Source organism: Chrysemys picta, chromosome 17, assembly GCF_011386835.1.
Source record: "Chrysemys picta bellii isolate R12L10 chromosome 17, ASM1138683v2, whole genome shotgun sequence".
Classification (NCBI taxonomy): domain Eukaryota; kingdom Metazoa; phylum Chordata; order Testudines; family Emydidae; genus Chrysemys; species Chrysemys picta.
Window position 1 is genome coordinate 6832406 of NC_088807.1, and position 16909 is coordinate 6849314.

At 56.4% G+C, this 16909-nt stretch overlaps 1 protein-coding gene across 1 annotated transcript in view; it reads right to left on the reverse strand.

Moving 5' to 3' along the window:
* The window catches only part of EXOC3L2 (exocyst complex component 3 like 2), a 37391-nt gene extending 21349 nt beyond the window's left edge, over positions 1-16042 (reverse strand). Inside the window, 2 exon segments of the mRNA XM_065570687.1 lie at positions 545-1209; positions 15877-16042. Coding sequence (XP_065426759.1) covers positions 545-1190 — 646 coding nt within the window. The 5' untranslated portion in view covers positions 1191-1209; positions 15877-16042.
* Positions 16043-16909: the final 867 nt, after the last annotated feature.

Here is a 16909-nt window from a genome sequence, read left to right on the forward strand (position 1 = left end):
CCACTAGACCCCCTCTCAGACCCAGGACTAGAACCCACACACATCTCGGCTGGGAGCATGTCACGGTCGGCACCAGGGTCCCACTCTGCGAGCAGGATGCCCTGCGACTGGCCCTCACCACAGCAGCTTCCTCTCAGCACCGGGGCCGGCCAGGAAGCGGGACCGACCTGTCACCCAAGGGCGGGACTCAGTTGGGGGGGGGGGGAGGGGAGGAGAAGAACACGGAAAGAAGCAAGGCTGGAGGGGGCTCCCCCGTGGACGGAGGCTCCTGGGATGGGGTAGCTGTAGGGTCTCATGGGGTGGGGGGGGCAGGCGGTGCCCAAGACAGGGAGAGGAGGGGCTCCCCCACAGCTCCTCACAGTCCAGGGGAGGGGGCGCCCCGGCGCCATGACTCGGCCCATCAGTGGCTCCGTCGGGCAGGCTGCCACCCCGGGATGTATGTGGGCACACCCTCCCCCACATCCCCCCCTCGTGGCAGGGCCCCCCAGCTGCAACACGGAGGGCGAGCCCAGGGCCCGGTTCCCACGGCCGCACGCCGGCTCACCTGACAGAGGCTCCTGGGCCTTGGCGTCGGTCTCCACCTCCTGGGCGGCGAGCGCCGGCTCCGGGGCCTCGGTGGGGCTGGGCTTGTCCACCAGCGAGGCCCGGCGCGCCCGGCCCCCCAGGCCCAGCTTGAGGAAGTTCATTCGCTTCCCGGCGTCGGGGACACCCTCGCGCTCGGCCGGGGAGCTCTCCGGCCCGCCCTGGCTCTCCCTGCGCCGCCCGTTCAAGAGCTGCAGGAGGCGGAAGTCCTCAGAGCAGCGCCGCACCTTCCGCTTCTCCAGGGACCCGAGGCCCAGGAAGGGGCGCCGGTCGGGCCCCTTGTCCCCGGCAGGAGCCTTCTCTTTGCCCGCCCCCTTCTTGCCCTTGCCCAGCCGGAAGGGGGACAGGCCCGCCAGCTTCTCTCGCGTCGCCCGGCGCCGATCCAGGCTGCCGTTGATGATGTCACGTTCAAAGCCACCATCCTCCTCCTCTGCCTCCTCCAGGAAGGGGTTCTGCTCCCCCAGGACAGAGTCCCCCGAGTTCTCCTCCAGATCCTCCTCGAAGGGGTTGGTGCTGCTCTCCTGGGCCAGGATCAGCTCCCCGGTGCCGCCCGGTGCCCTGTTGGCCGTGGCCATCTTCAGTTTGTAGGGGTTCTTAAGGACCGGCATGGCCGCCACTATCCGGGACCTGGCAACACAGGAGACAGGGTCAAGTGCCGAGTGCGGGATGCAGGGATCCCGGTGCCATGGGAGGAGGAGCAGCTAGGGACATGGAACACCCAACCGCAGCCTAGCAACATATACCGCCATTGCATGCCCTGTCCTCTGTATCGCACATACTCTGTACCCCATTGCAGGCCCTGTACCCTGTATTGTACATACCCTGTACCCCATCACACGCCCTGTACCCCATCACACACCCTGTACCCTGTATTGTACATACCCTGTATCCCATCCCATGCCCTGTACCCTGTATTGTACATACCCTGTACCCCATCACACGCCCTGTCCTCTGTATCGCACATACTCTGTATCCCATCACACGCCCTGTATCCTTTACAGCACATACCCTGTATCCCATCCCATGCCCTGTACTGTACATACCCTGTGCCCCATCGCACACCCTGTACCCCATCGCAGGCCCTGTACCCTGTATTGTACATACCCTGTATCCCATCCCATGCCCTGTACCCTGTATTGTACATACCCTGTGCCCCATTGCATGCCCTGTACCCCATCGCAGGCCCTGTACCCTGTATTGTACATATCCTGTACCCCATCACACACCCTGTACCCTGTATTGTACATACCCTGTACCCCATCACACGCCCTGTACCCTGTATTGCACATACCCTGTACCCCATCGCACGCCCTGTACCGCATTGCACGCCCTGTACCCTGTATTGTACATACCCTGTACCCCATAGCACGCCCTGTACCCTTTACCGCATATACCCTGTACCCCATCCCCTGTACCCTGTATTGTACATACCCTGTACCCCATCGCACACCCTGTACCCTTTATTGCACATACCTTGCACCCTATCCCACGCCCTGTACCCCATCCCACGCCCTGTACCCCATCCCACGCCCTGTACCCTGTACCCCATCACTTTCCTTGTACCACATCGCGCATACCCTGTACCCCATCGCAAGCCCTGTATCCTGTACTGCACATACCCTGTACCCCATCCCATGCCCTGTACCGTACATACCCTGTACCCTGTATTGTACATACCCTGTACCCCATCACACGCCCTGTACTCTGTACCACACATACAGTAACTCCTCACTTAACATTGTAGTTCTGTTCCCGAAAAATGCAACTTTAAGTGAAACGATGTTAAGCGAATCCAATTTCCCCGTAAGAATTAATGCAAATGGGGGGTTAGGTTCCAGGGAAATTTTTTCACCAGACAAAAGACTATATATATATATATACACACACCCACACACACTATAAGTTTTAAACAAACAATTTAATACGGTACACAGCAATGGTAATTGTGAAGCTTGGTTGAGGTGGAGGAGTCAGAGGGTGGGATATTTCCCAGGGAATGCCTTACTGCTAAATGATGAACTAGCAATTGGCTGAGCCCTCAAGGGTTAACTCTCACACTCTACAAGGGAGCAGGAATGGAGGGAGGGGAGAGAGCATCGCAGACAGAGACAGAGACACACACCTGTATGTGTGTGAGAGAGAGAGATGCACATTTCCCCTTTAAGTACCCGGTCTTGTTAATGGATCAGCTTGCCCTGACATTACCCCCCCTCTTCATCCGCTCCCCCCACACAGCAAGCAGGAGGCTCCCGGAGCAGGTCTAAGGCAGAGGGCAGGAGCAGCACATGACAGTGGGGGGAGGAACAGCTGCAATTGTTAGCCTGCTGGGCAGCTGCTGCACAGGGAACTTAGGGGAGCGGGGAGCTGATAGGGGGGCTGCCGGTCCACCCTGGTTCCAAGCCCCCACCCGCTCGCGGCGACGGGCTGCTCTTCCTGCAAGCAGTGAACAAAGCAGGCAGCTGCCAAATGACCTTAGAAGGGAGCATTGCACAACTTTAAACGAGCCTGTTCCCTAATTGATCAGCAATGAAACAATGTTAACTGGGACGACTAAGTGAAGAGTTACTGTACCCTGTACCCCCTCCCATGCCCTGTACCCCATGTCATAGAATCATAGAAGATCAGGGTTGGAAGAAACCTCAGGAGGTCATCTAGTCCAACCCCCTGCTCAAACCAGTTCCAACACCAACTAAATCATCCCAGCCTTAGAGGTTGAGTACATTAGCTTTTTCCACATCCTCGGTCACTAGGTTGCCTCCTTCATTCAGTAAGGGGCCCACACTTTCCTTGACTTTCTTCTTGTTGCTAACATACCTGAAGAAACCCTTCTTGTTACTCTTAACATCTCTTGCTAGCTGCGACTCCAAGTGTGATTTGGCCTTCAAGATTTCACTCCTGCACACCTGAGCAATATTTTTATTCTCCTCCCTGGTCATTTGTCCAATCTTCCACTTCTTGTAAGCTTCTTTTTTGTGTTTAAGATCAGCAAGGATTTCACTGTTAAGCCAAGCTGGTAACCTACCATATTTACTATTCTTTCTACACATCGGGATGGTTTGTTCCTGCAACCTCAATAAGGATTCATTAAAATACAGCCAGCTCTCCTGGACTCCTTTCCCCTTCATGTTATTCTCCCAGGGGATCCGGCCCATCAGTTCCCTGAGGGAGTCAAAGTCTGCTTTTCTGAAGTCCAGGGTCCGTATTCTACTGCTCTCCTTTCTTCTCCTTTCTTTGAGGTTTTTAAGGTCAGGCTTGACAAAGCCCAGGCTGGGATGATTTAGTTGGGGACTGGTCCTGCTTTGAGCAGGGGGTTGGACTAGAACCTCCTGAGGTCCCTTCCAACCCTGATCTTCCATGATTCAGCCAGGGCTTTGTCAAGCTACGGATGGAGATTCCACCACCTCCCTAGGGAACCCATTCCAGTGCTTCACCACCCTCCTAGTGAAAACTAATAACCAACCTAGACCTCCTGCACTGCAACTTGAGACCATTGCTCCTTGTTCTGTCACCTGCCACCACTGAGAACAGCCGAGCTCCATCCTCTTTGGAACCCCCCTTCAGGTAGTTGAAAGCAGCTATCAAATCCCCCCTCATTCTTCTCTTCTGCAGACTAAACAATCCCAGTTCCCTCAGCCTCTCCTCATAAGTCATGTGTCCCAGCCCCCTAATCATTTTCGTTGCCCTCTGCTGGACTCTCTCCAATTTGTCCACATCCCTTCTGTAGTGGGGGGCCCAAAACTGGACACAATACTCCAGATGTGGCCGCACCAGTGCCGAATAGAGGGGAATAATCACTTCCCTCGATCAGCTGGCAATGCTACAACTAATGCAGCCCAATATGCTATTAGCCTTCTTGGCAACAAGGACGCACTGTTGACTCATATCCAGCTTCTCGTCCACTGTAATCCCCAGGTCCTTTTCTGCAGAACTGCTGCTTAGCAGTTGGTCCCCAGCCTGTCGCAGTGCATGGGAGTCTTCCGTCCTAAGTGCAGGACTCTGCACTTGTCCTTTTTGAACCCCATCAGATTTGTTTTGGCCCCATCCTCCAATTTGTCTAGGTCACTCTGGACCCTATCCCTACCCTCCAGCGTATCTACCTCTCCCCCCCAGCTTAGTGTCATCCGTGAACGTGCTGAGGGTGCAATCCATCCCATCATCCAGATCATTAATGAAGATGTTGAACAAAACCGACCCCAGAACCGATCACTGCGGGCACTCTGCTTGATACCGGCTGCCAACTAGACATCGAGCCATTGATCACTACCCGTTGAGCCTGACGATCTAGCCAGCTTTCTAGCCACCTTATAGTCCATTCAGCCAATCCATACTTCTTTAACTTGCTGGCAAGAATACTGTGGGAGACCGTATCAAAAGCTTTGCTAAAGTCAAGGTATATCATGACCACCACTTTCCCCATATCTCATCATAGAAGGCAATCAGGTTGGTCAGGCATGACTTGCCCTTGGTGAGTCCACGTTGACTGTTCCTGATCACTTTCCTCTCCTCCAAGTGCTTCAAAATGGATTCCTTGAGAACCTGCTCCATGATTTTTACAGTGATTGAGGTGAGGCTGACCCATCTGTAGGTCCCCAGATTCTCCTTCTTCCCTTTTTTAAAGATGGACACTACTATATTTGCCTTTTTCCAATCGTCTAGGCCCTCCCCCCATCACCAGGAGTTTTCAGAGATAATAGCCAATGAGTCTGCAATCACATCAGCCAACTCCCTCAGATGCATCTGGCCCCATGGACTTGTGCATGTCCAGCTTCTCTAAATAGTCCTTAACCTGTTCTTTCACCACTGAGGGCTGCTCACCTCCTCCCCATACTGTGCTGCCCAGTGCAGCAATCAGGGAGCTGACCTTGTCTGTGAAGACTGAGGCAAAAAAAGGACTGAGTAAGAACATAAGAACGGCCATACTGGGTCAGACCATCTAGCCCAGCATCCTGTCTTCCGACAGTGGCCAATGCCAAGTGCCCCAGAGGGAATGAACAGAACAGGTAATCCTCAAGTGATCCATCCCGTCACCCATTCCCAGCTTCTGGCAAACAGAGGCTAACAGCCATTGATGGACCTATCCTCCATGAATGTATCTAGTTCTTTTTTGAACCCTGTTATAGTCTTGGCCTTCACAACTTCCTCTGGCAAGGAGTTCCACAGGTTGACTGTGCGTTGTGTGAAAAAATACTTCCTTTTGTTTGTCTTAAAACCTGCTGCCTATTAATTTCATTTGGTGGCCCCTAGTTCTTGTGTAAGGAGAGGGAGTAAATAACACGTCCTTATTTAGTTTCTCCATACCACTCAGGATTTTATAGACCTCTATCATATCGCCCTTTAATTGCCTCTTTTCCAAACTGAAAAGTCCCAGTCTTATTAATCTCTCTTTATACGGCAGCTGTTCCATACTGATACCAGTCAGCTATGTGTTCTTTGGGAACCAGGGTGCAGTATCTAGCCTGTCTGACACCCCACCACCACCAGCCTCTGCTTAAACCAAAACCCATCAGAGAAAAGACTTGCAGAGAGCAGTGAAGGGCGTTGGGAGACACACCTAGACCCCTCCTGACAAGGGTGACAAGAACAAAGACATCTCCATTTGCATACAGAATGGAGAACAGAAAACCACACTGAACTCTGGAACCAGAAAAGCAGGGAAGCACTGCATCCTGGGGAATCTCTGCTCCAGATACTAATGAACCTACGCCTGCCCACACCCAGCTCAGCAGTTATCAGACCAATTCTAGTAATGAATCCTTGATTGATATCCAAATACTGAAGCAGCCTAGTTGCATTGTGAGCTCCCTGGAAGGGACACCGTCCATAGCCAGGAGTGATCAGCTCCTATTGACTCAAGGGTTTTCTTTAGGCTGAGCTGTGGTCCAAGTGTAGTGTCTGTTCTTATCAGTTTACCCATAAACAAATCTAGTGTTCTCCCTTGAACCATTGCATTCTCTCTACAAAAACCCCTACCTATGCCCAAGTAAGTGTTCTGATGCTTGGATCCAAACTCTCCATCAGTTCCACAGGAACTCCATCGTCTTCTGACTGATCGTGCTAAAGGGCCGCCCAGAGTGGGGGGCAAGTGGGGCAATTTGCCCCAGACCCCGCAGGGCCCCCCAGAGCAGGTCCTTCACTCGTTCTGGGGGCCCTGGAAAACTCTCGTGGGGGCCCGGGCCCCCTGGAGCGAGTGAAGGACCCGCAGGTCTTCGGCAGCGGGGGATCCTTCCCCTCCGGGACCCGCTGCTGAAGTGCCCCGAAGACCTGCGGCGGGGGGTCCTTCCGTCCGGGGACCCGCCGCCGAAGTGCCGGGTCTTCGGTGGCAATTTGGTGGCGGAGGGTCCTTCTGTTCCAGGTCTTTGGCGGCAGGGGGCCGAAGTGCCCGAGTGGAAGGACCCCCGCCGCTGAAGACCCCGGGCCCCCTGAATCCTCTGGGCAGCCATGGGTGCTGGGGGCTCTGCCTGCCTCCAGCACTCAGGACCCTGAGTTACCACGATCACCTGGGAACCCCGACCAGTTCAAGCCTCATGGAGTGGGGGAGATCCCTCCCTCCCTCCCTCTGTTTTCTTTTCTACCTCAGGTATTAACCTTTAATAATGTAACTGAGGGGTTGGCAACTTTCAGAAGTGGTGTGCTGAGTCTTCATTTATTCATTCCAATTTAAGGTTTCGCGTGCCAGTCATACGTTTTAACATTTTTAGAAGGTTTCTTTCTAGAAGTCTATAATATATCACTAAACCATTGTTGTATGTGAAGTAAATAAGGTTTTTAAAAAGTTTAAGAAGCTTCATTTAAAATTAAATGAAAAGGCAGAGCCCCCCAGACCGGTGGCCAGGACCCGGGCAGTGTGAGTGCCACAGGCTGCCTACCCCGGATGTAACTGTGATGTCGGTTTAGGCTTCTTATGTAGTTATCATTAGTCAATAAATAACTTTTATAGTTAAGCTGGTTGCGTCTCTCTCTCTCTGAACTTTACTCTTTTGCGGTTTTGGCTTCCCCATTTACTCTGCAGCAACGCTCCTCTTACCTAAGCTAAAGATCCCTGTAGTGCCTAAAAATCCGGTGGGGTTTGCTCATCAAGTGGGATCCTACCAGTATAATTGTGACGTGAAAGTGGGGATAGGGACGTGCTGAACCTATGACATACAAGGGTGACAGCCTGGAAGTGCTGTTCGACCCGGCCTGCTCTGGCTAACTTACTCTGTTCCGGTGCGGTACCTGTGGCAGCTCGAAAGTGCTGCTTGACACAGCCTGTTGAGTCCAGGGGCGTATAAGGGGGTCAGCTTGAGAGTACTGATTGACCAGGTCCACTCAGACTTGCGCTGATGTGTGTGGGTGTGTGAGTGTGTGTGTGGGTGTGTTCATCTGATGCTGGGGCTGCAGGAACCCAGCCCTGGGGAACCTAGGTCCTGCAGGATAGCTCCATGGGGAGGGGACTTGCAGAAGGGAGGAGTAGAGCTCCATAGGAACACATGTGACACAAGCAGTACATGGAAAGAATTACAGAACACCCCCCCCCCCCCCTGCAATGGCCTTATCGTCCTTGAGTGCTCCTTTAGCATCTCGATCGTCCAGTGGCCCCACTGGTTGTTTAGCAGGCTTCCTGCTTCTGATGTACTTAAAAAAAATTTACTGTTACTTTTTGAGTCTTTGGCTAGCTGTTCTTCAAATTCTTTTTTGGCTTCCTAATTTTTTTTTTTTTTTTTTAAGTACTTCAGCTTTTTCCACATCAAAAAGGGTCCCACACTTTCCCTGACCTTCTTCTTGTTGCTAACATACCTGTAGAAACCGTTCTTGTTACCCTTCACATCCCTTGCTAGCTGCAACTCTAATTGTGCCTTGGCCTTCCTGATTACACCCCTGCATGCTCGAGCAATATTTTTATACTCCTCCCTAATCATCTGTCCAAGTTTCCACTTCTTGTAAGCTTCCTTTCTGTGTTTAAGCTCACTGAAGATTTCTCTGTTAAACCAAGCTGGTCGCCTGCCATATTTGCTATTCTTTCTGCACATTGGGATGGTTTGTTCCTGCAACCTCAATAAGGCTTCTTTAAAATACAGCCAGCTCTCCTGGACTCCTTGCCCCCTCATATTAGCCTGTACGGACCCTGTATCACACACCCTGTATCGCATGCCCTGTGCCCCATCCCACATGCTGTGTACCCCATATCATGCACAGCGTGTACCCCCAATCACCCAGCATACCCTCAACCCACACCATATTGCCCCATCCCACATGCCATGTACCCCCATCCCACACCCACCATACTGTGTACCCCCTATGATCCCCCATGCACACCCATCCCATGTGCCCCCACCCCATGCCATGCCACACTCCTGTCCCACGCCAGGCAACCCCCACCGATACACCCTGCTGTGCACAGTCCGTACACACAAGCAGGACCACTTCCTTCCTGGGCTTTAGTTGTATCCAGAATCAACTCTGGGTCAACTGATACATTTTCAACCATCATAGGCTGACAGGCTTTTTCTGTTTGCTCTACAAACAGAAAAGAGCTAGGAAAACATTCCCCTTTAACAACCAAAAAGCTTGGGATCTCATTTCCCTTGTCCCAACATGCAGGGCTGTTCACGGACAATTACCTGGGGATCAGGATAGCTCTAGTCATAGGCAAGTCATTACCCCTACCAGACACAGGAACGTTTCCTTCACTGTCACAATTCTCCACACTGGTGACAGGTAAGGTCTAGGGACACTCATGTTCCACACACCTTGCCTTCCCAAACGGCTGATTAGATAAAGCCATCAGCTCACAAGGCTGCCTAGGTTCATCTAAACTTTCTTTGCCTTAGAATCATAGAATATCAGGGTTGGAAGGGACCTCAGGAGGTCAAAGCAGGACCAATCCCCAGACAGATTTTTGCCCCAAATCCCTAAATGGCCCCCTCAAGGATTGAACTCACAACCCTGGGTTTAGCAGGCCAAGGCTCAAACCACTGAGCTATCCCTTCCCCTCCCTTAACAGATAAACTCCTGTTTTCCACCAATAGCGTCTTATTACACTGAGCTACTTTCAGCACATCACTTTTACCTGGGTCAGACTCACTTTCCCAAGCTTTACTAGCCAATAATGTATCACCCACCAAGACTGTATCCTTTCCTTCCTCAGTTGGGGGGGCTTTAACCTGATCACCAACTTTAATTTGCTCTAGAGAAACATCTTCCTGAGCCCTATCTAGGGTTACCAGACAGCAAGTGTGAAAAATCGGGACGGGGGTGGGGGGTAATAGGAGCCTATATAAGAAAAAGACCCACAAATCGGGACATGTGGTCACCCTGGCCCTAGCTAATGCCAGATTCACTTCTGAGATACCAGACAAACACTCAGAAATGTTTTCCACATCTGCCCTGCTTCTTTGCACAGACAAACAGCCATCTTCCTCAGACAAACATTGGGAGAAACCCTCCATAGGCAAATCCTTGCCCCTCGTAGACACAGGTTCAGGATTCTTTCTTTCCTGTGACTGGTTTATGTCACCAACTTGAGTGAACAAAGCTTTAATATCATCCCCAATCAAAAGATTCTTAGGCAATAACTTCTCGCACCAGCTATAACTTCACATTTAACACCAATCCAATCAAGATGGATTCTGGCTAAAGGCACTTTTACCGCAAACTCATAGGGGATTACAATATTCACCCTCTTATCTGCAGGGCCGGCTCTGGCTTTTGGGAGCGCGGGTGCAGGGGGACCAGCTGGGGCGGGGGGAGTGGGAGGGAGCGGGCGGGAGAGAGAGAGAAGGGGGCGGCAGGGCTACAGCAGGGGCGCTGCCACGCGGCACCTCCCGCCGCGCCGCCTCCTGCCGCGAGGGCTCCGCTGCGGTCGGCGGGGAGGGAAGGAAGACGACTGCCCTGCAGGGCGCTCTGGTTCTCCGCACCGCCGCCCCCTACAGCCGGAGCGGAACAAGAACAACCACAACAACAAAAAGCGGCCGTGCCGCCCTAGGATTGGGCAGAATGCCGCCTCCGACAATCTCCCGCCCCAACCACCAGCTTGCTCAGCTGGTGCCTGGAGCCGGCCCGGCTTATCTGGTAAGTAATTTTCCTCTTTGATAAGCTCTGCTTTAACAAGCGTGATGTTAGAAGCTGTAATCTGCCCTAAACAGCTTTTACCATTGACTTTTACATTCTCTGGGCCAGTTATGGGCTCACCTTCACCTGAGCTCACAGTAAAAGCATCTACATAAAAGGGGGCCGTGTTGGGGTAAGTTTGGTTACACACAGTTAACTGCTTAGAGTCAAACAACCTCCCCACATTGTTACAAACTGGATAGATTCTATCCCCAGCTCTGTTGTTGAGAGGAGCTGGCTTTCCAGGATGATACAGTCAGTTCCTGTTGTTCCTTTATTCTTTGGAGTTGGAGCTTAAGTCTGTCCACTTCTGCCTTAGCTTCTAGTTCCTGCAATCGAATCGATGCCATTCTTTGTCCCTGTTCAAAGCACAGGCGTTCTCTTTCAGCACCTTCTCCTTCCATAGCAGTTCGTTTTTACTTTTGTTCACGTTCTGACTGCTGGTTTCTGCAAGCATTGTCGCTGGGTCTGCTTCTTTATCACTGGCAAATAGGGTGACCAGATGTCCTGATTTTATAGGGACAGTCCCAATATTTGAGGCCTACTACCCCCCACCCCATTCCGATTTTTCACACTTGCTGTCTGATCATCCTACTGGCAATTAACAGATTTTTCAGTTCCTGCTCTGGGGCCTTTTTCTTAAAAGGCCACGCGCCCCGTACGCACAATTCTCCCAGGCTTTTTCTGTCGGGATCTTGATCATGGGTCTGCCTCTCTGATCACTGTAACTGATTTTTAACTGTTAAACTCTCCAATATCAAAGTTAAATGTTGACAAGCGTGTGGTTCTGATCCCAAACCCAGTTAACCCGTGGTAACCAGGACTGGTGCCCATGCCGGGGGAGGGCTAGGATCGCCCAGGCAACTGTCAGTCGGGCTTCCCTAACTTGTCTTTGCCCCCTCCACAGCCAGAGCTTCTCATCCGGAACCTCAGATGGAGTCACCGATGGCCTTTGCTCCCAACATGAATCAAGTCTCAGCAAATCCACCGTTGGCTCTAGTTCAAACCTGCAAGTGACCTGTGTCCCAGGCTGCAGGGAAAGAGGAACGCCAGGGCCTCTGCCAATCTGACCTGGGGGGGAAATTCCTGCCTGACCCCACCTCTGGCGCTCAGACCCACCAGCCAGAGAGCTGGGAAAGGATTCCCCGTAGTAGCTCAGAGACCTCCCCATCTAGCGCCCCATGTCCAGCCACTGGGGATAGAAAGAGCAGACAAAGTCCCCTTCCCCAAATCAACCTCCTGGTCTCCTCCCCCACCATCAACCTCCTGGTCCCCTCCTCTTCTCCCCCCCCCCCCCCGCCAAGCCTCTTCATCCCCTCCCCTCCCATTGACCTCATGGTCCCCACCTGTCCCATCAATCTCATCGTCCCTTCCCCCTGCCTCTGCCCCATCGTCCCTTCCTCCCCACACAACAGCCTCATGGTCCCTTCCCCTGCCCCCCCCCCCCAATCAGCCTTATGGTCCCCTCCCCTCCATCAACCTCACAGTCCCCACCTGTCCCATCAACCTCATCATCCCCCCTCCATCAACCTCATCGTCCCATCCCTCCCTGCCCCCCCATCAGCCTCCTTGTCTCCTCCCCGCCCCCCCAAATCAGCCTCATCGTCCCCTCCCCTCCATTCCTGAGGTTTGGATTTGGCTTTGAAAAGACAGAGATAAAAACAAAATCTTGTATGTGCATCTATCCCTGTTCCTCCCTGCCCCCCGGGCTGTCTCGTGGGTAGGTTTGAACCCTGACCTTTCAGCACCATCACACAGACTGCGGGCACTGGCACGTCAGGACTAGCTGTTATCTCTGAGAGGAGAAGTGCTGGGTACACAGGCTGGCCAGGGCACCCAACCCAGCTGTCTCTCTTCCCCACCCCCAAGGAGGGGGCTCCTGCCCCGTGTTGTGCTCCCTGGGGAGATGGGACGCTGGCAGGGAGAAGCCTGGGCCCAGGGGTTCCCAGCGCAGTGTCTGGTGGGGGTGTGAGCCCAGCCTGGGAACGTTCACTGATTCTGGCAGTGCCCATGTTTCCCACAGGAGCCAGGCCTGAGCCACATGGGAAGTGTTTGCGGCAGGTGTGAATTTAAAGTGACCCACTCGACGGTGCCATCCCTGGGGACGCTCTTCATGCCCACCCAGCTCTTGTCAACAGTCGGTTTCAAGGTGCTTTCCAAAGCAGGTCGGTGTCATTATCCCCAGGTGGGGAAACTGAGGCACTGAGGGGCAAAGTGACTTGCCCAGGGTAACATAGCAGGCCAGTGGCAGAGCCAGGAACAGGACTGAGTCTATCCACGAGGCTACGCTGAGCACGTCGTCTCTGTATCCCTGCTCCACATGCAGCGTTTGTCCCAGTGCAACCACGTGGGTTCAGGGCCGATTTTAACCAGCCTAGTTGGGCGCAGCGACACTGGGACAAAGGGGCCGTATACCCAGAATGCTCCCTCCCCGTCCAGCGTGGCAACAGCTCTGCCAGTCCCAGCACGTTATCCCAGTAAAACTGCCCTCGCCCTAGCAGGGCTGGACGGCTTTCACTACACTGGGACGAGTTTCGGGTGTAGACAAGCCTTGAGCTCATGTCCCTGGGGAAGGGGGTTGAGCTAAACCCAACCCAGGCGCTTTACCTCAGTGTCAGTGGGGGGGGGGGGGGGAGGCTCCGCAAGGGCCATTCTGGGCCATTTCCCCGGCCAGGCTGGGCCTAGTTACACCTGTAGAACTGGTCGGACTCTCCCACCTAGACAAGGGTCAGCCACATGGGAAGGGACAAAGCAAAGGCCCAAGGGGGGCGTTCAGCTGAACAGCAAAGATCTGCTGCAAACACTGGAGGGGGGAGCGCAGGTCACAAGAATTCCTTTTAATGGAGTGATAGAGACAAACTAAATATACTGACACAGCTCTTCCCCCCCCCCCCTCCACACACACACACACCTCCAGCCCGCAGAGGTACACGGCGGACTCAGACTCGGAACTAGAGCTGCCCCACTGGGGAGGTGGATTCCTTCCAACCCCTTTCGCGGACGCTCATCACCATCGGACCCAGCACAGCTGCAGCCTCCCTGTGCACCTCAACTGCACAGCCCCCCACTCCACCCCCAGGGTGTGGGCGAACTTTCAGATAACAGCGGTTCTAGTAACCCTAGCACGGGGCTTCTCGACCCTCGATCTCCAAGCCCCTTGCCTGGGCAGGAGCACCCCCCATTTTGCCCAGGGCAGGAGCGCCCCCCTTTCACCCAGGGCCAGATGGAGGCCCGGAGGGGGAGTGGCTTGCCCAGAAGTTGGGTGGCTGGGCAAGGCCCAGTGGCAAAGAGAACTGGATTCCATGGGGACTGATCCCCCCTCACTCCCAGTTCTGCCAGGGCTGTTGGTGAGAGGCAGACAGGGCACCAGCCATGCCCAGGGCAGTGCCCCCGGCCCCCAGTTCTGCCAGGGCTGTTGGTGAGAGGCAGACAGGGCACCAGCCATGCCCAGGGCAGTGCCCCCTGGCCCCCAGTTCTGCCAGGGCTGTTGGTGAGAGGCAGACAGGGTGCCAGCCATGCCCAGGGCAGTGCCCCCTGGCCCCCAGTTCTGCCAGGGCTGTTGGTGAGAGGCAGACAGGGCACCAGCCATGCCCAGGGCAGTGCCCCCTGGCCCCCAGTTCTGCCAGGGCTGTTGGTGAGAGGCAGACAGGGTGCCAGCCATGCCCAGGGCAGTGCCCCCTGGCCCCCAGTTCTGCCAGGGCTGTTGGTGAGAGGCAGACAGGGTGCCAGCCATGCCCAGGGCAGTGCCTGGCGAGTCTGGCCTGCTGGGGGAGGCTGACAAGCACTGGGTGACTGCTCCGCAGGGGCGACCCACAGGCTCTCCCTGCCCTTTGAGCGCCCGGGGGCCAGGGAACGCTGGGGGGAGCTGAGTTCTGCTCCATTGCCAAGGGAAATGCCCCCCTCCCCCACTCTGTAGGCAGCCAAGACGAAAGCGAAACTGCTGCTCCCTGGGAGCAGAGCAAACACCCCGGGGGCCCCAGCCACCCATGGGAGAAAGGGCTTCTGCAAGCCGGTGCCCACCTGTCCTGAAGCCAGCAGATAGACACCCGAGTGCCAGGCCTGACACAGGACTTTGCCCTGCTCTGCCAGCAGGCTCCGCAGTGGCCTTGAGCCCAGCCCAGCCCTGGGGAGAAGGGTGGAGGCTTCTCCGGGCACTGACTGCATCAGGGTCCAGCACAGGCTAATTTATGATGATGCCAGCTGACAGCCTGGCCACACACAAAGCTATAGCCCGGCTGATCACAGCTCCCGGTCAGCCCAGCCACGCTCCTGGCCCTCGCCTTCTGAAGCCACCCCAGGAACCCTGGCAGGAGGGCGGGCACTGGTGTACGTGGCCGTGCGATGGGGAAGGCACCAATGGACCGAATGCCTTGTGCTTGGCACTGGCCCACTGAGCCAGCACACAGCCCCCCCCCAGAACTCCCTCCCGCACCCCCCGGCCAGCACACAGCCCCCCTCGAACTCCTCCCGCACCCCCCGGCCAGCACACAGCCCCCCCCGAACTCCCCTCCCGCACCCCCGGCCAGCACATAGCCCCCCCCGAACTCCCTCCCGCACCCCCCAGCCAGCACACAGCCCCTCTGAACCCCCCTCCGGCGCCCTCCAGCCAGCACACAGTCCCCCTGAACTCCCTCCTGCACCCCCCAGCCCCCCTGAACCCCGCTCCCGCACCCCCCAGCCAGCACACAGCTCCCCTGAACCTCGCTCCCGCACCCCCCGGCCAGCACACAGCCCCCCCTGAACCCCGCTCCCGCACCCCCCAGCCAGCACACAGCCCCCCCTGAACCCCGCTCCCGCACCCCCCAGCCAGCACACAGCCCCTCTCAACCCCAACCAAAACAGACCCCCTTTCCCCCCACAGGTCCAGGCCGGCACAGAGCCCCCCTGATCCCCCCCCAGGCCGGCACAGAGCCCCCCGCACCCAGCGCCCCCCGGGGAGCCCCCAGCCCGACAATGTGATCCGATCCGGGGCTGGACGCGCCCCGGTGCCGCGCCCTCCCCGGACCCCCGGGCTGCAGCAGCCACACGGACCGTGCCCGGGCGCGAGCCCCGAGAACCCGCCGGTGCTGGGGGAAGCTCCCGGGCACCCCGAGCCCTGGGCAGCTGCAACCCCCCGGCCCGGTCCCCCGGGAGCCCCGCGCGGGTGTGGCCCTGCGGCGGCCCCCGCGGCCCCAAGCCCCGCCCGGAGCAGCGCGGAGCCGGTACCTGGGGCTGCATCGCGCTGCTGACAGCGGCCCCCACGGCCCGGGCCCCCCGCGTCCGCCTCGGCAGGTGGCCGCCCCTCGGCACCGTCCCTTTGACCGCTGGGGCGGGGCGAGCAGCTCCGGGAACTCCTGGGCAACAGGCCGGCCCCGCCCGCCCTTGGGGCAGGACAGGGGCGGGGAGCAGCTGGCGCTGAGCCGCCTGGGCTATGGGGCAGGGAGCCACCCACACGGAGCCGCCTGGGGCTATGGGGCAGAGAGCTGTGGGCACTGAGCCGTCTGGGCTATGGGGCAGGACAGGGGCAGAGAGCAGCCAGCCCTGAGCCACCTGGGCTATGGGGCAGGGAGCCACCCACACGGAGCCGCCTGGGGCTATGGGGCAGAGAGCTGTGGGCACTGAGCCGCCTGGGCTATGGGGCAGGGAGCCACCCACACGGAGCCGCCTGGGGCTATGGGGCAGAGAGCTGTGGGCACTGAGCCGCCTGGGCTATGGGGCAGAGAGCTGTGGGCACTGAGCCGTCTGGGCTATGGGGCAGGACAGGGGCAGAGAGCAGCCAGCCCTGAGCCACCTGGGCTATGGGGCAGAGAGCTGTGGGCACTGAGCCACCTGGGCTATGGGGCAGGGAGCCACCCACACGGAGCCGCCTGAGGCTATGGGGCAGAGAGCTGTGGGCACTGAGCCACCTGGGCTATGGAGTGGGTAGCAGCCTGCACTGAGCCACGTCGGGCTATGGGGCAGGACGGGTGAGGAGCCGCCCACACTGAGCCATGTCGGGCTATGGGGCGGGACGGGTGCGGAACTGCCCGCACTGAGCCACCTGGGTTATGGGGCGCCCGCATAATGGTGTGAGCATGCACACAAACACACACATATGCATGGACACAGTTGTATGCTCATGTGGACATGCCCAGGGCACACACACAAACATGCCACATGCTCATGTACACACACCTGCACCCAGACACACACACACACACACCCGGGAGCTGGATGCAGCTGGTGCGGGAGGCTGGGCCCTGCCAATGCCCTGCCCCTG